This window comes from Pelecanus crispus, chromosome 9 (assembly GCF_030463565.1).
Source record: "Pelecanus crispus isolate bPelCri1 chromosome 9, bPelCri1.pri, whole genome shotgun sequence".
NCBI classification, from domain to species: Eukaryota; Metazoa; Chordata; class Aves; order Pelecaniformes; family Pelecanidae; genus Pelecanus; species Pelecanus crispus.
This window is the reverse complement of record NC_134651.1, coordinates 28,767,564-28,787,130: the sequence shown is the minus strand read 5'-3', so window position 1 is coordinate 28,787,130 and position 19,567 is coordinate 28,767,564. Positions and strand designations below refer to the sequence as shown.

At 43.5% G+C, this 19,567-nt stretch overlaps 1 protein-coding gene across 2 annotated transcripts in view; it reads right to left on the bottom strand.

Moving 5' to 3' along the window:
• The window catches only part of VPS8 (VPS8 subunit of CORVET complex), a 77,019-nt gene that overhangs the window by 11,176 nt on the left and 46,276 nt on the right, over positions 1–19,567 (bottom strand). The window contains exons 30-38 of one of the 2 annotated variants that reach the window (XM_075717049.1): positions 19,199–19,288; positions 18,731–18,773; positions 17,849–17,952; positions 13,831–13,892; positions 13,184–13,203; positions 12,275–12,357; positions 4,603–4,683; positions 3,020–3,189; positions 2,177–2,345 (exon numbers count right to left, since the gene is read on the bottom strand). In XM_075717049.1, coding sequence (XP_075573164.1) covers positions 2,177–2,345; positions 3,020–3,189; positions 4,603–4,683; positions 12,275–12,357; positions 13,184–13,203; positions 13,831–13,892; positions 17,849–17,952; positions 18,731–18,773; positions 19,199–19,288 — 822 coding nt within the window. Of the gene's footprint in view, positions 1–2,176; positions 2,346–3,019; positions 3,190–4,602; positions 4,684–12,274; positions 12,358–13,183; positions 13,204–13,813; positions 13,893–17,848; positions 17,953–18,730; positions 18,774–19,198; positions 19,289–19,567 lie in introns of both variants that reach the window. The other variant, XM_075717050.1, reaches the window with a different exon arrangement.

Below are 19,567 nucleotides of genomic sequence, written 5' to 3'. Positions count from 1 at the left end.
AGCCAGGCAATACACACATCCATCTCCTCCATTTTGCATTCCCAGCACTTTCCCCAGAAGAAAAGGTCTGTTCTCAGACTACTGCCTGGCCAGATGAATCATCACAGGGTTAATTAGCACTACCGAGTGGCAATTGTTAAGCAAACAAACTTCCTGGAGAAGCTAGAGATTTTAGAGTCTTTTGCCAAGGCTAAATATATTCAGCTTTTTAAAGATCTGACTGCACAACAGTTTAATCACATGCGAGTACAACAGTTAAATATTATAATTTAAATACATGAGGAACATCACAAACTTGGAGTGGATCTGGGACATTAGGAGGAGGAGGTGGGGGGGCTGGAAGCCGTGCTCGAGCTCTGATGAGCCAGAGCCAAGCTCTGCTGGGCCGGCTGCGTGCGGAGCAGGAAGCGATGGGCTTGTCTGCCAAGAGCACATGACAGACAGCAGGGAAGCATCCAGCACTCTCAGATGGTCTGGCATGGACATTTTCTAGCTAGCGCTAGATGATCCACGCTGTAACCCTTTTTCTTCCCAATCCAGTCTCTCCACATCTCCCTTTAAGCCCTGAGTTCCAGCCAGCCCCTCACTTTTACAGATGGATCAGTTAAATAAAGGGAAGCATCTTCTCCTCCCTGCCCCGACCATTCCCATGTCATCTGGAGCATTTTCAGTTTCATTCTGCTGCGGGGTACGGGGAGACACAGGGGTTCTCTGACCGACTAGCCCATGAGAAATCCACTGATAACCAAGTTATAAGGCACCAGTCAGGTGCCTTAAAATGTCAGCTACTTTAACAATGAATGCAGTTTTAGTACTTAATTTTGCCTTCAGCTTTTAAAGTTAAACCTGGTCTGTCATGCCCATTTGCACACATTCCTTTGGAGCAGAAGTGTAGAGGGTAAAATACGGGGCTGCTGAATCTGCCTAACTTTAGAGCCAGCATCCATTATTTCACTGTAGCAGGACAGTACACAAAATGACGAGCATCTGTAAGCAGACTGTTTGGACCACAGTTGATTTGCAATCTCCTGTGAAGGCTTTTCTTTCTGTCATCATATAAGAAACTAACACAATTTGTCTGCAAAGACTGCTTTGTGCTCCATACATTCCTCAGAGATTACTTTCCCCCCAAGTCTCCCTTCAAGCAGGAAGCTTCTTTTTTTGTTAATGCAGAAGCTGATGGAAGTTGACTAATGCTGTTAGCTATCTTTTGATCAGAATTGATTTGACAGAAATTGAAATAATCTGCTAGAAGAAAACTAAAGTACTGCTATAAAAACGTACTCCAAGATTGAATTACTTTGGTTTCAAAAGTGGAAAAATGTTGCTTTGCATGCATGTGTGTGGTGACAAATGCATAAAGTACCTTGAGGCATTTAGGAACAAACCCGCATCAGTGACTGCCTTTGCTGGAAGATGGGGCAGCAGAGTTCAGCTCCCCACAGTGCAATAACCCTAAAAGACATCCCAACAAGCTACCTGCCATTTTTGCTTACAATCCACAGTACCATGCCTGCGAAAAGACAGAAGCATGCATATTGAGACTGGACCTCTGTTTGAATTAGGGATGGTGAAACTTCTTGCATACACATACTGACAATAAATACAAACTACTTATCTGTTCTCTCACCCAAATCCAGCTGCATCGGTCTTGTTTACACACAAGCTTCTTAAAACACTGCGCAAGTACTTAGCAAGTCAAATCAATTCCAGATCTTTTACCCAGAACCAAGTTATCTGTTAGGAAGGTAGAACGGAGGCTCCACAATCCAGCCACAAGAACATGCCAGCTTTTAACGCACGTTTTATATAAAAACACACCTAAAACTAGTTTGAAAGGAACTGCCCCCAATGGCCCATCCCAGGCTCTCACAAACAAGACAAAGCGGTGGATGCGTGCAGGAGGCAATCAGCTGCAAGCACGCAACTTCCCCTCATGCTGGCTAGCAGTTCCCAGACCTTCTAGATGAACACATTTCCATTTACTTCCACAGCTCTGTATACCCATGCCAAAACAAAATGACTTTCATAACATGACTAGTTAGCTGCTGATACTGTTTGACAGTTACTGATCATGGGTTTGTCTGGAAGCAAAGACAGACATGAGAACAAAGTGATGAAGTCTCTAAGCACTGCTCGAAGTTTACTTGAAGAGAAACCACCTCACAAACCTTACCTGTGCCACGGATGCTCCACTTCCTTTTTTTAGCTCTAAGAAGTTCTCGCTCAGTTTTCCTCCCTTGTTACTTGAGTTGCATTTATAGCACATCCACCTCATCAGGCCTTTGGTTACCATCCCACACTCTTTACTCAGCAGACACAGTGAATGGTACAAGTGGCCACAGCTGTGAAGAGAAGAGAACTCTGCTAGGTGCTTGAAAGCAGGGTAATGCAGCCTGACAGCTCTACACTTTGGAGGGGAAATTGCTGGTCAATGGAAAACAAGGCTGCTCATCTGTAAATACAGATCAGCAGTGTATATACACTCCCTTCATACCTCCACACCCTCCTGTAGTATTTCTAGACTTGCAAAAATAACAGTAGATGCCCATTTACTGATACAGCTACAGATCATAATACTAAGGTAATAATGATCTTGTCTGATTTTATAGCCACCTGGTCACAGACAGGAATATCGGAGATGCCAACAGAGTATGTAGTCAGGGCTGCAGTAGATCTCAGATGTACAAATACAGGCAAATGAACTCAGGGTGCTGCAGTTGCACTAGCTGCATTGCTGGGTGAGATGACAGATAAACTGACAGCTTACTGAACAGCTCTCACAGCATTGTAAGGCAATTCTCTCCAGCCGAGACAGAGCTGGCTGCATGCAAAGAAGGCTGGCTCTGATGGGTTTGATTAGCCAGCCCTTCTACAGTGCCAGGGAGCAGGGATACATGCTCACAGGAATACATATGATTACTTGTGCAAGTCAAAAACCAGTAGCTTTTTTTAAAATTTTTTTCCCTTTTAAAACTACTAACATGATCACAGCTGTGACCCTACCCCTTAACTTTACCTGAAAACAATGATTTCATCAGTAGTTTCTTGCCGCCTTTTGTACTGCTGTAGACAAATGCAGCAGTAATCCTGCTTTGGGGTAAGCCCTCTAGTGACAGAAGCTCTTAGGTTACACAGGGACCAGTGGAGATCATGGTTTAAAAGATTCGTAGTTGTCTCTAAAAGGGTCTGTGTGGAAGACAATATACAGAATAACTAGGTCATTTTGTCATCTCCAGACTGCAGATCTCCATACTGATCAATTCTTCACAACAAGCTGCTTTGCAGATTACCAAGGGCAAAACCAACCCAACAAAATTGCTTCTCTTTATATGTTTTCTAGCCACTGCCCTCAAAATACTTATCCTTTCATCACATGTTAATGGAGGAAATACCTTTTCACTTTTAAATAGATAAGTCCTTTACTGATTTCTGTCAAAGAGCATTAAAAGAGACATGGTAGGCTCATTTTGTCATCTTCCATAACAGACCCCCCTTTTTTTCCGCTCTACCTAGTAAGCTACTGCTTACATCCCCCATTTTAGGAGAAACATGCTGATAAAAATCAAAGCCCAAATGCACTATTGCAATTAAAATACAAAAAAACCCACTGAACTTCTCATCTGCTAGTTCTTCCCAACTGAGATTTCCACTTCTGAAGAGCCAAAAGCAAAATACCCTTAGTTCTTAGCGGTCAGTGCTTCTTTCAGCAACAACAGGTATCAGGCATAGGTGCTCTTGTCTGTGATCTATCGATGCTCTGTAGCAGCAACTCACAAAAGGCCGCAGAGATTGCACCAGTGGTTCACATCTGGCCTAATCCAGATGTGGCATGCAGCCTGTACCAGACAACTGCCAGGCAACAACAGAGGACCTATGCTGCTCTGAGCAGAGCAGACCTTTACCAAAAACCCAAACAGATAATGGCTCTTTATGTTCAGCCCTCTACAGTAAACCTATTTCCCTTTTTATTTTTAAATTGGATGCTGCTGCATGGAGACCTGAGCAGTAGCTAGGATGGTAGTGGCATATGGTAGGCAGAATGAGGGAGGGTAAGTTTGGAGGAAGCCTACACATTCTGTTTTGGGGAAAATGAGTTTTAGTGAACTGTTGAAGTTTGGAGACTGCCTGGCTTTTGAGACTGGACAGAGAAAGGTAGGAGTGAGATAAAGGTGAAATCTCATCAGGTGACAAAGGAAGTGTAGCATTACCATTGGGAAGTGGCAGAACAGCCTAATTTAAAAGGCACTTATTTCAAACCCCGTAAAAAGACAAAACATACTGGTTTTGTGCCTTTGAATCCCTAACTGCAGGATGAGCTGGAGAAAAAGCAGGTGTTTAACCTTCCAGTACATTTAACATAAAACTGAACTACAGAGGTGTTCACATCACCATGTACCTGCCAGTCCTTTCACTCGCAATCTGTCTGTGAGCAATACAAACTCATTCCCCTTCCCCCAATCACACAAATATAAGTCACTTGCATGTCCATCTACCTTGCCCTGCAGAGAGAAATGACAAATGAGAGAGAGTAGTAGGCCAGACAGCTAAAAGTAATCCCTGTATACAGCAGTGGACAGAACAGAAATGCATGCAACTTACTTGTTCGTAGTTAAAAGTGTCCAGCATTCCCAGGACAAGTCCTTGAATTTCTCCAAGTTTCCCTTTTCCATAAACTGGATCCTGTATAAGGAAATAAAAAGCATATCACAGGATATGACCATTCTGGCTTTCTTTTAATCATTGTTTTTTTAATCTTTTTTTTTCCCCCCTCCAGATTGGCATTGCAAATGGAAGTTATGACTCCAGATTTAAAGATGCTGTACATGCACAAGGACAGCAGAATAATCCTATGTATTGATGGGAAAATTGGTAATTAGCAAAACTGAGTAGATGACAACATCAATACTAATTACTGTGCTTGGGTCAAAAGACTTCAAATGTGACCTTGGAAACTTCATTCAGGAAATGCAAGAGCTGATTGGAGAGCGCATTTGAATATCAAAGAAAACAGCAGAAACACCCTGCAGCAACACAGGAGGCATCAACTCTGTGTGTGCTGCCATTTGCCACCGACTGCTATGGGTGTTTGCTGGACAGGGAGCTCCTGGGCTGCCTGCAGGGCTCCAGGCCCCATGCTGTCACAGTGTGCTTTTTGCCCAGGTCAGAGGGTAATTCACTCCTCGGTCTCTGTGCATCCACAGGTCATCCCCAAGCTCATTCAGCACCCCCTCAGCTGCAGGTTGAAAGCACACAGATCCAGTGGGCTGTGCAGCTGCACAGCAGTATGCAAGAATCCCGGTCAATCCTGGTCTCACATCCCAGATGATAGAGTATCATCTAGGGAACAGGGGCCTGGCAGGCTCCTCTGTTACTGCAGGGATGATTTCCACACACCCTGAGCAGCTTTATTTCCATGTGCCTGCAGCACAAGCGAAGGGTTGTGGTACAAGTCATTGCCCTGGTGCATCTCAACCAGCTTCCTTAGGCCTGCTCCAAACCAAACATCCCCTTCTCCTCCACAGCCACCCTGGCACCCTCTGAAGCATCACTCAGTGCAGGACAGGAACCCTAGTCTAGGATTCTAGTGCTTCTCCCTGTTCGGGGGTGGGCTTAGCAAGGAGCCCTTTGGGAGCTGTTCTCCATTACAGTGCACAGCCTCTCAAACAGGCAGAAACAGGCAAAGCACCGGCAGAGGGGAGAGACTTCTGCAACACCCTTCCTTCCTGCCAGGCCCTGTTGCACAAGAGAGCAGGCTCCTGCTCATGGACACACTGGACCATGCCAGGAAATACCTCTGCCCAACAGCCAGCATGGTGAGAGTTTGCTGACAGCTCCTAGTGGCCACAAGCGCTAGCAGCCACCAGCACTAGTGTCTCCTGGGCAGAACTGACCCTGAAAGACCTCTCCATGCAGTTGCAGAGGTGCCCTGTGCCCTACCAACACACAACGTGGCACCACTTCCAACATGCACGTGCCAGGAACACAACTTCCTCCTACTTGTCTTTGCAGCAGCAGCAAGATCAGACTAGAATGCAACACAGTGATATTTCACTAAGGAAGATGCCCTGCAAGCTGTTGGCTAACTGGCTGGGATCCAGCCAATATTTGTGTCTTTAATATAAATGGGAAGCAAGGAAGAGGAGTCAGTTTAGTAGCAGGATCTGCTATTAGCTACTGCATTGGTGTGATCCACACCTTGCAGCCCAGCTTCAGTTCTGTCTCTGTGGCCCAGAGAGTCTGATCTGCAAAAGGGCAAGGCTGTGCCCTCCCCACCCCAAACTGGCACCAGTGAGGCACATACGTGCCTATAATCAGAATAAGTCTATTCAGGAATGCCTCAGAAGAGGATCAGGGGAATTAGTCTTTGTGTAACACACAAATCCTCAAGGCTGACAGACAGTCATTGAGTTGGACCTGGAAAAAAAGCATTTTGCTCTGCTGGGAGGCAGTGGAAGGGTACTGGGGGAAGCCTGCTCGAAGCTAAGAGAAGCTGACTGGTGGAATGGACAAGCCATTGGCAAAAATAGGCAGACTGGCAAGATGTGAAAAGGAAACTAACCTAGAGAGCAGAAAAATGATGGAGACACAGTGGAAGCAGGAACAGAAGGAGCTAGATGAACAAGCTCTGGATGTGATGAATGAGAAAAGGAGTAGGAGAAAGGCTGATTCCATGCTGGGATTGAGAGCGAGGGAGAGAAAGGAGAATCAAGTGAAAAATCAAGTTGACAAAGATGACTAAAGTAGCATGGAAGCAAGATACCCAGAGAGATCACCAAAACAGCTATAGAAAGCAAGTCAGGCAATTTTTGAACAACAGTCTTCAGAGGAAATGTGACAGGCAGAAATGCCAACATTCAAGCCTAAATAAAAACAGCACTGAGTAATAGCACTTCAGTCAAAACCAGCTGTAGATTTAGAATGTACAGAAGAGTTCGACATGCTGCAGAGGCTACTTTTTTGCTAGGTGAACAGCACAGCCTCAAACAACACTAAGTTTTCTTTCTGCATGCATAATTTAAAAGCAACAGCATAGGAAGTACACTACACTGAGTCACCATATGAATTATGGAGGGCAACAGGGAACTCAGGACTTCCAATGCAGCATGTACGTGATCCATAACATAGGGCAAGTTATTTCTGTATCCACCAGATACTCATTCTTGTAGAGCACTCAAGTGCATGGCCAAACCCAAACAGGTAACTCACAAACTGTACAGATGCAACCATTGACATATAGCAACTCAAACTTCCCAAGCTGCAAGCAGAGACTTTCAAAGCAACTTGTTTCTTGTCTGGATAGAGACAGAGGAGGAAGAGGAGATATGAAGAGGAGAGAAGAATAAAAGAGCCACCTACAGCTTTGCAGCGGAGGAACATTGAGTCTGAGGGCCAACTTTCAGTTGCTCATTTTTTCTCAAGTCATTCTTGATGATATCTAAAAAAATGGCAAGTAGGAAGAGAATGGACTTTTCTCTAAAGAGAAGGCATGTGGTCTAGCAAAGCCTTATACCGAGCCTGCAGTCAAGTGCAAATGGTGAAGTTCATGCACATTTCCTGCCAGCAGCCATGAGACAGTGCTTCACAGGCCTGGGTTGCAGCTGTCTACCTGCCTTGAGCATGAAATCCAGAGCTGTAATTTCACTTTTTCAACAAGTTATAAAGCTTTCTTCCAATTTGCTGGTTTCAGCCTCCACAAAATTTACAGTCACAAGAGCCTTGTGGGATCAATTACTTTTATGGAGGAATACGTTCCATTAATTCCACCTTGTAAAATTTGCCTCAGTTTGGAATTTATGCATGCTCCAAATACACTGTACAGGATGGCACATTAATAAGTCAGTTGCACCAAGCCAGGAACAGATCAGAGCTACTGTTTCCAGGCTGGTATTTCCTTGAGTGCATGGCAACGCTCAGCATGGTAAGTCAAAGCCAAACTCACTGCCCAGTGCCACTACCAACAAACAGATCAGGAAAAGCTGGCAGGTATCCAAATGCAAGCCAGAGGTACTCATACAGCCTTTCAGCCAGTTCTGTCTCCTACATTTCCAATTTCTTCCCGTGTCCAGGAAATAGCACTTTCTTTGCTAACAGCACTTATAGAACCAGGCTAATAAATGCACTATGAACTCAGAAAACGCATTCACTTGCAGCTTGTCCCATCTACAAGGGGACAGAGCAACTATTGTACACAAAACTAATCCCAGCATTGACTTTCAGGGCTGGAAAGAAAAAAAAAAAAAACACAACAGGCAGAGCCCTAAGCAGGGATGGAAAAAATTCAAGCAAAGGCTTTCTGGATCTTTCTGCTTCCACTCTGGAACAGTTTTTAGAGATTCCTTCCTTTCCCACTTTGGGGTTCCTACAGGTAGGTTTTAAATTTCTGGCTTCTCCAGTTCTCCATTTTGTAAGAGGCATCAGCTGCATCTACTTACAAAACATTCATGAAGGATTACAGCTCTGTAATGGAATTAACACTCAACCGCTCAGCCCTCTTCAGACAGCATTCACATCCTTAATGACAAAGAATTTTTCTTAATGCTCAAGAGGATTCCTCTAGTACCTCTCCTAATACAGTTAATTCAGACTTCCTATTTAATAATATATAAAAAAAATAATTATATATAATATTTCAGACTTTCCTATTTAACTTTACAACATTATTAAGGATGAGCAAGAACATAAATATACCAATTGTTATTTCATATTACTTGAATTATATAAAGTTGAATCAATATGCTGTAATAGGCAGATGCCAGGAGCCTACCTATTTTCTGTGAAAGCTGTGGAGTCTGGTCATAGACCTTTACAAGGTGCCCTTTAGCAAAGCATTTTGGTTGCAAAGTTAACATTTGCATAAGGTATAATCTGTAAGCAGTTAAGCCCAGAAGAGGAAGAAAAATAGTCCACTAAAATTGGAATACTCTAATTCCTTTTCGGAAAAGGCAAGATAATCTACCTCAGTTTATTGATGTCATCCACCTTACAAAAAATCCCCCAGTTAATTCCTGGGCAGCTGTTCTACCTTCCAGACCTGCAGCTCCAGTGCATCTATGCTCTACCACCAAGATTTGGCCTCTGTGGAACAGCTTTTGAAGGCATTTTCAGACAAGCACTGCTTATAATTCTGGGTTTCACAGAAATATTTTGAGGGCTTGGGAAAGGCTCTATGTTCTCCAGGGCAAGAATTTACTTATGGTCACAGTTAAAGTGGCACTTCAGTAACATTTTGAACGAGGCCCTACATACTGCTCAGAACCAATACAGAACAGTTTGGCACCAGGGTTTGGAATTTTACATGGCTTCAAAGAGCAATGACACAGCTTTGCAAAAGGAATACCCACCCAGGGCGAACAAAATAGAGATCTTTCTAGCTGAGAAAGCTGTTGAGACAGTGTGTTCTGGGGAAACACCATGTATGCATGCCATATTGTGATTCTTCCCCGCAGGGCACTTAAATGGCATTCCCAGATAATCCAAGGAAGCAGATGACAGGTCACACTACACAGGAAGGCAAGAAATCCAGTGCTCCCTGCTGTTTAACACAGGGCGAGTTTCTTTCCTGATCTGAAACATGGCAAGGTTTCAGAACCCCTGAACGTCTGAGCTGTGAACTCAAAGACAGGGCCACACAGTAAGACATACTCATCACCATTGCCGACATCATCTTCCCAAGCTGAATTCAAAGCAATGTTGTTTTCCAAGGGCCAAGCTGTGCACCAAAATAAAACCCAAAGAAAACCTCCCACAGGCATCTGGTGCGAGTCCTGAAGCAATAGTTTAATACAACACATCTACAAACACACAAGCAAAAGTAACCTAGAGTAATGCAATCCCAGAAATCCAGACATAAAGGTTGGTGTGAACACAGTCTGAATGGAAATGCATGGTTTTAAGCACAAGAACAAGGAGTTAAATGAATGAATGGTTTGTCTTGGTAACAAAGGACACTGTTCCCAGCTGCAAAGCTGAGGATGGTGTCAAGCACTGAAGGCAGCAGACTGGTAAGAGCCCAGCACAGGCATTTTATCAGTGGAAGACCCCATGTCCTAACATGAGGATGACGACAGGTTTGCTGAATATCATGCACCATTTTTCTGTTAGCCCAACAGGAGAACAGACTACAGACATGCATTTCAAACCTAGGTTCCAAACAAGGGAAAACAAAATGTGCAGCAACCTGGCCTATGATTTACAGAAGCTTAAGTGAGATTCAGAGGCAAAAATCCACCTTGTAACAGCCAGCAACTTCTAATGGACATAACTAAGCTGTCCAAACCTAAGCTGTCACCATTAATGAGAGGAACCCCAGACATGCAGTAAGCAGCTGACACAAATAACTCTACTGCCCCAAAATGATCCAGGTAAGATCACTCATTCCCACACATCTTAGGTGTTTGCAAATACGTGAGTGTGAGTGAATGAAATCTATAAAAGAATAAGTGTTAAGAGGCAAAGTCAACTTATTTAGAGATCCTGTAAATAAATACCACCTTCTCTTCCATAGAATCTTCTAATGAATTTTACGACACTATTTGCCCTACACCTGTTTCTGAGCTACAAGGTACCAATTACTACTCCTATTTTCTGAAGTTCTGATACTAATATTTTTTACCTGGAATTCAGTCCTTCTCTCTAAATGCATTTTAAGAAGTTATCATCTCTGCTCATTTTTTGCTGTAGTTGTACAAAAACATCTTCCTTTTTAAATCTCTATTTTGTCAGACTGAATTTGCAAGGCTGACCAGGGAAGTGGAATGAGCAGGAGCAATTACCCCCTGCCTCCAAACCCAGTGACCGGAGTTGCACATGGTGCTTTAAATAATGCCTTACACATTTCTGTCCCTAGTAAAATTACTTCACCTGATCCACTGTAAGCATCCCATTATCCTTTGCAATAGTGCCATCACACCAACCACTTCCCTGTACAACTGACAAATACATTTCACTCATCTGTTGCCTCTAGGACATGAATGCCAGCCTCTAGATAAGGGTTTTTCTATTTCTGCTGAAAGAGTCTGTAAGAACAGAAATGGGATGAAATATTTGAAGACTGCAAACAAGAACTTCTATTCTTCCCAAGGGAGAACAGGATCTTCCTCCACACTGTAATACCTCCCGGCTGTGTTATCTTCACAGTGGTCGCCAGTTTGCCTCTCACCCCATTCTGGTAATTCTCAACATAACCCAGGAAAGCCTCCCTGTCAACCTCCCCACTTATTCATTCACAGCTTCTGTATCATCTCCTGTCTACATTAAACATCAAACAAAGCTCAATAGGAAACTATATCTAATGCCCAGTTAGAACTAGATGAAGTTATTGAAGAGGCATTAAGTTTGCTCGACACTTTCTACCTTTGATAAAACCGTATTTCATTTGATCATGCTTTCTATCGACTCTTTTACAACATTTTTCACTGTCTTTAATTATGATTTTTTTTCCAAAATCCAAGATTATGCATAATATTAAGATCAAACTAATAGGTTGCTAGAGGTGTTTGTTCACCCTGTGAAGCCTGTAAGCCCTTTTCTACATTTTCTTCTCTCATCTGGAACAGAAACCCTGAAGAGTAATTCAACTCTTTCTCAACCCTTCAATCATTCCACTCCACAAAGCAGACAATTTCTCCAATTCATTTTCTGCATTTCTCAAGGTTTGCTATTAAATCCCCACATCTATTTTGCAAATTAACAAATCATACCTGCTTGTGATCACTCAAGATCCCATTTTGAAATCAGCTCTTCTACAAGATGTTTGCTGCTCACTAACAGACATCTCTAAAATAATACATTGCACCATCAATCAAAATGTCCCAGTCTTGATCTCTTTCTCCAAAGCCTACAAACTTTGCTTTAGTGTTTTCACAAATGTCCATCCCAGAGCCTTAGCTAAATGGCTTTCAACAAATTTAGTTCCAAGTTTTGAGAAATTCATAGTGGCTTTGCCCCTAAAGCTGCTAAGTTCCAGTTCAAAGTAATTGCAACCTTTGAGATAATATTTTATTTGGTTTGCAGAAATTACCTCAATTATCTTCTCACAGGTCTATGTGTTCCCACATGTCTCCTCAGAGCATCAAGTCTTCCAGGTCATTCTATCAACTTTTCCAACTTTTATCTCACCAACTGAACTTTTACTGAAATACTTTGAACGAGACCATTAGCTAATCTGATCTTTAACGACATGGAAATTGCTATCACATCAGGAATGTGTTCAGCTCTTCCCAATAACTGAGTGGCACAGCTTAGTAAAAGTTTCTTCTCTTCAGAAACTCACCTGTAGGATTCTCTGCAGGATTGAAGGAAGAGCGATAAATGCAGCCATGTTGTTCAGGACTTGCATTGTCAAACTCTTCAGAGCTGAAATATCAAACATAAAAGCCACCAGCAGTTCATTAGGATTCAAGGAGTTGAGAGAGATCAATCTTTCTGAGTAAGAGAGTTTTATTTCAATTCCTGTTTTCTATTTTGAAAATGGTTTTTATATTTTTTTCTTCTGCACATGTTTTGCACTAAGCACATGCAGCTTTTTGTATCAGAAAGTATACTTAAAAGTTTTCGATACCACAATGCCTCTCCCTTCCCCTCCCATGCCCTACCTACAGTAAACTTCTACATTTTGAGACTTACTTTGTAGCACTGTCATTCACTTTTCCTACTGCTACCAAAAAACGATTTGGATACCTTGTCCGCGTTATAGTCCCACAGACTCTAAGACTTCCTAGCATTAACCTTTGCATGAAACTTGTTCCTCAATCCCCAATTCCTCAAAGTAAGAGCCAATATTGAAATATGCATGGACCCAGCAATTCAGCTTCCTTGTGGGGATAATTAGCTAGTTAGAGCAGTTTGGGAAGTATGCACATTAGGAATGAAAACAAATATGCAGGATCCAAGTATATTACCCTCTCATCATTTCTGGTATCACTTCAGAGGATTACTTTTCTGCAGGCATTTAGCTCCCAAAAATGGATAATCTAGGGGACATTCTGAATAAGGGGAAAAGATGAGTTGAGGGAAGAGAGGTGATTTATATTTTTGGGTTACTGATCTCTGCAAGACTATCCCCAGGAGTCCAGATATAGCTAACAGTCACTGGAAGGAAAGAAATAGAGGGAGAATGGACAGCATGGTCACCACCGCACTTACTCGTAGTATGTTGCGATCCCTAACCATGCACAACTACAGTCACTGTGGAGCACAGGGCTGGAATGGACCAAAAGACATTATTCTGTCCCAAGACCACAGTATCTAAGCCCCTTTTTAACTAGTCTTAAATGTCGCATAAAGGGAGGCTTTTCAAGATGTGCTGCTGACACCCACAACAGATTCAGGGCACTAGAACTGGAGTAGAGAATTTAGCTAGTGTATTCAAGTTCTACTGATTTTATATACAATAGACAGGTGCAGGGATAAGCGTACAAAGAGGTTAGGCATGGAAGATGACAGCGCATTATGTCAGAAGTTCCCAAAGTGCAGAATGCAACCTACTTACAACCTAGAAAGCCTTTGTACACACTGTGCACCTTGGCTTTTTCATAGAGACCATCCTCAATGGAACCAGCTTATGAGCAGAGGCTGCGGTAGGGTCCCTCTTCCACTCAGGACTGAAAAAAAAAGTATCTGACAACTGCAGCCTACCAAATGCCCAACCTGAGCTCAGTCCTACAGTCACTGCAGTTCAGATCTACTGCAGGAGCAGCAAATTTAGGAACTGAGTAACAAAACTGCTTTTCTTCTATTCATTCAGTAGAGGAGGAGAGACAGCACACAGATTTTGATTAGTATTTGGGATCACAAAGGCCAAAATACTTACATTCGGAGTATCGACACTGTGAAGAACCAGATAATTTCTGTGGGGACATCATAGCCTCCAGCAGGGGAAACCAGAGGGCCTGACATAATTGAATGCAAGGAAAAAACCAGTAAGAACACAGCAGTATTAAAAATGAGCTGTGACCGATGTCAGAGTCCATTTCCACAGACTCACTTCCACATTCTGAAGAACAGAACTACATTTCTTATGGCTGCAATGGAACAGAACTGAAACATGTTAAAATAACCTCAGAGCAAAGCACTTAGGGATCTGCTTTCAGTCTAGATTGCTTGTACCTTAGAATAAGATACTACTTCATGTAGAGACAGATGAAGCATTCTACAAGCGGCTGGCAGAAGTCTCGCAATCACTAGCCCTTGTTCTCGCGGGGGACTTCAACTTGCCAGACATCTGCTGGAAATACAACACAGCAGAGAGGCAACAGTCTAGGAAGTTCCTACAGTGTGTGGAGGATAACTTCCTGACACAGCTGGTAAGCGAGCCCACCAGGGGAGGTGCCTCACTTGACCTGCTGTTTACAAACAGAGAAGGGCTTGTGGGAAATGTCGTGGTCGGAGGCCGTCTTGTGTTTAGCGACCGTGATATGATAGAGTTCTCGATTCTTGGCGATGTAAAGAGGAGGGGCAGCAAAACTGTTACCATGGACTTCCAGAGGGCAGACTCTGGCCTGTTCAGGATGCTGGTTGGGAAGGTCCCTTGGGAGGCAGTCCTGAAGGGCAAAGGGGTGCAGGAAGGCTGGGCCTTCTTCAAGAAGGAAGTCTTAAGGGCGCAGGAGCGGGCTGTCCCCGTGTGCCATAAGACCAACTGGCGGGAAAGACAACCGGCCTGGCTGAACAGGGAGCTTTTGCTGGGACTCAGGGAAAAAAGGAGAGTCTACCGCCTTTGGAAGAAGGGGCGGGCAACTCAGGAGGAGTACAGGGATCTTGTTAGGTCATACAGAGGGAAAATTAGAAAAGCAAAAGCCCAGCTAGAACTCAATCTGGCCACTTTTGTAAAAGATAATAAAAAATGTTTTTATAAGTACATCAACAATAAAAGGAGAGCCAAGGAGAATCTCCATCCTTTGCTGGATGTGGGGGATTTGTCACCGAGGACAAGGAAAAGGCTGAGGTACTTAATGCTGCCTTTGCCTCTGTGTTTAACAGCCAGACCAGTCAACCCCAGGGTACTCAGGCCCCTGAGCTGGAAGACAGGGATGGGGAGCAGAATGGAGCCCTCATAGTCCAGGAGGAAGCAGTTAATAACCTGTTATGCCACCTGGATGCTCACAAGTCTATGGGGCCAGATGGGATCCATCCAAGAGTATTGAGGGAGCTGGTGGAGGAGCTTTCCAAGCCACTTTACATCATCTGTCAGCAGTCCTGGTTAACAGGGGAGGTCCCTGATGACTGGAGGCTTGCCAGTGTGACGCCCATCTATAAGAAGGGCTGGAAGGAGGACCCAGAGAACTACAGGCCTGTCAGCCTGACCTCGATGCCAGGAAAGATTATGGAGTGGTTCATATTGAATGAACTCAACAGGCAAGTGCAGATCAACTGGGGGATCAGGCCCGGCCAGCATGGGTTCATGAAAGGCAGGTCCTGCTTGACCAACCTGATCTCCTTGTATATAACCTGGTGACCTGACTGGTGGATGAAGGGAGGGCTGTGGACGTCATCTACCTGGACTTTAGCAAAGCCTTTGACACAGTCTCCCATAACATTCTCCTTGGGAAGCTGGCAGCTCATGGCTTGGACAGGTGTACTCTTCGCTGGGTAAAAAACTGGTTGGGTGGCCGAGCCCAGAGAGTTGTGGTAAATGGAGTTAACTCCAGTTGGCGGCCGGTCATGAGCAGTGTTCCCCAGGGCTCTGTTTTGGGGCCAGCCTTGTTTAATATCTTTATCAATGATCTGGATGAGGGGATTGAGTGCACCCTCAGTAAGTTTGCAGATGACACCAAGCTGGGTGGGAGTGTCGATCTGCTGGAGGGTAGGATGGCCCTGCAGAGGGACGTGGACAGGCTGGACCAATGGGCCGAGGCCAACTGTATGAGGTTTAACAAGGCCAAGTGTCGGGTCCTGCACTTGGGTCACAACAACCCCATGCAATGCTACAGGCTTGGGGAAGAGTGGCTGGAAAGCTGCCTGGCAGAAAAGGACCTGGGGGTGCTGGCTGACAGCTGGCTGAACACGAGGCAGCAGTGTGCCAAGGTGGCCAAGAAGGCCAACAGCATCCTGGCTTGTATCAGGAATAGTGTGGCCAGCAGGAGCAGGGAAGTGATTGTCCCCCTGTACTCAGCACTGGTGAGGCCACACCTGGAATACTGTGTCCAGTTTTGGGACCCTCACTACAAGAAAGACACTGAGGTGCTGGAGCATGTCCAGAGAAGGGCAACAAAGCTGGTGAAGAGTCTGGAGCACAAGTCTTATGAGGAGTGGCTGAGGGAACTGGGGTTGTTTAGGCTGGAGAAGAGGAGGCTGAGGGGAGACCTTATCGCTCTCTACAACTACCTGAAAGGAGGTTGTACTGAGGTGGGTGTTGGGCTCTTCTCCCAAGTAGTTAGCCATACGAGAGGAAATGGGCTCAAGCTGTGCCAGGGGAGATTTAGATTGGATATTCGGAAAAATTTCTTCATGGGAAGGGTAGTCAAGCATTGGAACAGGCTGCGCAGAGAGGTGGTGGAGTCACCATCCCTGGAAGTGTTCAAAAATTGGGTAGATGTGGCACTTTGGGACATGGTTTAGTCTAGTCTACCCTTAACTGGTTTAGTGTGGACTTGGTAATGTTAGGTTAATGGTTGGACTGGATGATCTTAAAAGTCTTTTCCAACCTAAACGATTCCATGATTCTATGATTCATTGGGCTCCGAGCACAGAAGACCTTTGGCTTCTCTTGCTCCCTCTTCTCCATTCTCACCTGTTTCTTTACTGGAATTGTGACAACATAAGAAATTTACTTTTACTTCATTCAGTCCCCAACTACTTCTCCATGTGAGATGCAAACTGTCTGGGGTAGAGACTGCTTATATAACAGGTAGCCCAGTAAATGGATCCCAACTGGAAAGGAGCATCTAAATTCTCCAGGAAGTATACAGGAGTTGTGAAAATTTGTATAATATTGTACTGGGGAAGCTAGTCCTTCATATAGTGACCAGAGTCAAATCTTACTTGGGCATCAACAAAGCAATTCCAGCAGGTGGAACAGGACCCAGAGTGAGAGCAAACACTAACTCAAATCTATCCAATTAGGCAGGTAGGCCACAAGCACTCAGGGTGTGCACGTGGACACCTCTTCAATAAAACACAGCAACTATCTGTTGCACAGTAAGATCATTTAAGAGAAGAAACTGAGCAGGTCACGTCATACACTGGACAGTGCTCAAGAAACTCCACTTGACTTACAGACATGCCACCTCTTCAGACATGGGAACAACGTTCTCAGTTTTGAGTTCAGTTATGTAAGTTATGCATAATCTTAAGAGTAAAGAGGTCTTCTATGTCACCAGCGTTGGCAAAATGGAAACACAACCTCAGTACAAGGAGACAGGCAAACCCAGTTCTCTCTGCAAGAGCTCAAGCAAGCTGTGTTGTCTCCATCCCTCAAAGGCCAGGCTGACGTTAAATTCAGGATTTGTGAACATATTCAGAACAGCAATATTCTGCAGCCACAGTGACAGCAGCATCAGCTTTGTGCCACCATAAAGTTGGCTCAAACATTACTATGCCTTCTTTAGTGTCTGATTGACATTCAAGCCAAAATTTCAACTGGAGCTAAAAATGGGGAAAGGATGTTGTCTCATCTGCTTATCCACTGCTGATATGCGCTTTATTTTGTGCTTCATCCCTACAAGTGAGGATTTCTTTCTCGTGGATCTAAAACCTGAACCACTGCAAGAACACAAGGCAGAGGAAAACAATGACTGCTTGAGACATCGGTATCCAATACATGGGAAAAGGAAGAAGCACGTGAAGAGAAAGTTTCAGGAGATGCAGAGGCCTTTGTTAATTTTAGTGACACATTTTTTTATTACCTTACCTCTCGCTGTTGCTGGTCTAAATTGTGTGAATTCCTCCGGCAAAGGGCAATTGTTTTCATTAAAGTATCTTCAATGTTTTCTAGCAAGGGGAGTTCGGTTGAGTCTAAGGTTTTTTGGGAAAAAACAAATTACAATTACAAAAAAACCATTAGATACGTTAACTACCAATCATTCTGCAAAATAAAATCATGCTGTTCTAAAATCTGTTCACTACAGCGAGGAACTAAATTATAAAGACAGGTCCTGATTTTTGGCACTTTTCCTGAATAGCACAAGAAATTAGGCGTATAAAACATTTCATGTAATCAAATGAGGAAGATCTTAGCTGAAGTTTAGGATACAATTAAGTAAGAAATATGGGCACTGCATTTAATTAGGTGCCCATGAGTCCTTGGGCTAGGGAACAGTACACCTGTGCATATACTCATTTTTCTGTAGGCAGAACATTCTTACTTCTCTGAGAAGTTTGCTTCAAAAAAAGCTACTTCCAGATATCTCTCATCACTGTTCACATATAATGCCTGCTAAAGCTCAGTAATGAGTTTGAATGGATTCTAACATAGGAAATGTGTCTGGTAAGCCAGTAAAAGTACCAGTAACAATAAAAAGAGCTAACAGGGCAGATGACCACACACATGAAAATCCATCACATTTTGTTTACTCTGATCTTGCTAGAGATCAGAGTAACAGAGTAAGAAAGCGTCATCAGAGTAACTACCACAGCCATGTGAATATAGATTTAAAAAATGTCACCACAATACCTAGAAACCTGAAAGAGGTTATTATCTCATCATGCCAGGTGTCAGACATATGCACTTTACATTTTTGTGTTTATCTCTTTTTAAAAAAAAAAAAAGGAATTTAACTTTGATAACTCTTACTTTCATCATCTTGAGTAAGCATCAGCAACTTGCTCTGCAACCGCTGAAACAAAGAGAGAACTCAGAACAGTAAACTTGCAGAATCTTAACAGTAGCGCTTTTAAAAGGTGTGGTTACAAAGGCTTACCCTAATTTTCTTCCTCAATGTGACTAACATAGCATAAATGCCTTTCCAAGTACGGAAAGAAAAACGGGAGCTGAAAGATCTTTTTTGATTAAGAAAAACAAATTTCAGTAGCTATTATCTACTAGATGGTTGCAGACATGCTAGAAAAATATAGTGATCTGCTGACTCTGCAGACAACATATTGTTATTTGACAGAATCTAAATGCTTCCATGGATTCTAGTGGAAACAAATTGAGGAGCAATGACAATATCAAACCTTAACATATGCCATCATGCTGATGGCATGTCATGCCACGCTGGCATGGCAAAAATGCCACATTCAGGATTTCAGTGCACTGTACCTCAAGCATAACCAGAAAGGCTCCATGGATATCGCCCTTCTTCTCCAGTAAATATGAAGAAGCTTCATGGAGCTGATGTTTCTGGGTTATCTGAGTTAAAAGAAAAAAACAAAGGTGCATGTCTATCTCAAGAAATTTGCCAGTGTTTGTTTACTCCACAAGACAACAATGACCAGAGGGTCAGAAAGGATTGTGTCTCCATGTGTTCACAGGCACATTACCCAAGTCTGAGTCGTCCTACTTCCCCTCCTCCACTGGCTATACTGCATTTGTTTCTCAACTTGCAGTATTGCCACCACCAGGATTAAAATCTTTTCAAGAAAAAAAAAAAAAAACAAAACCCAAATCTATGAATCAAGATCAAGGGCA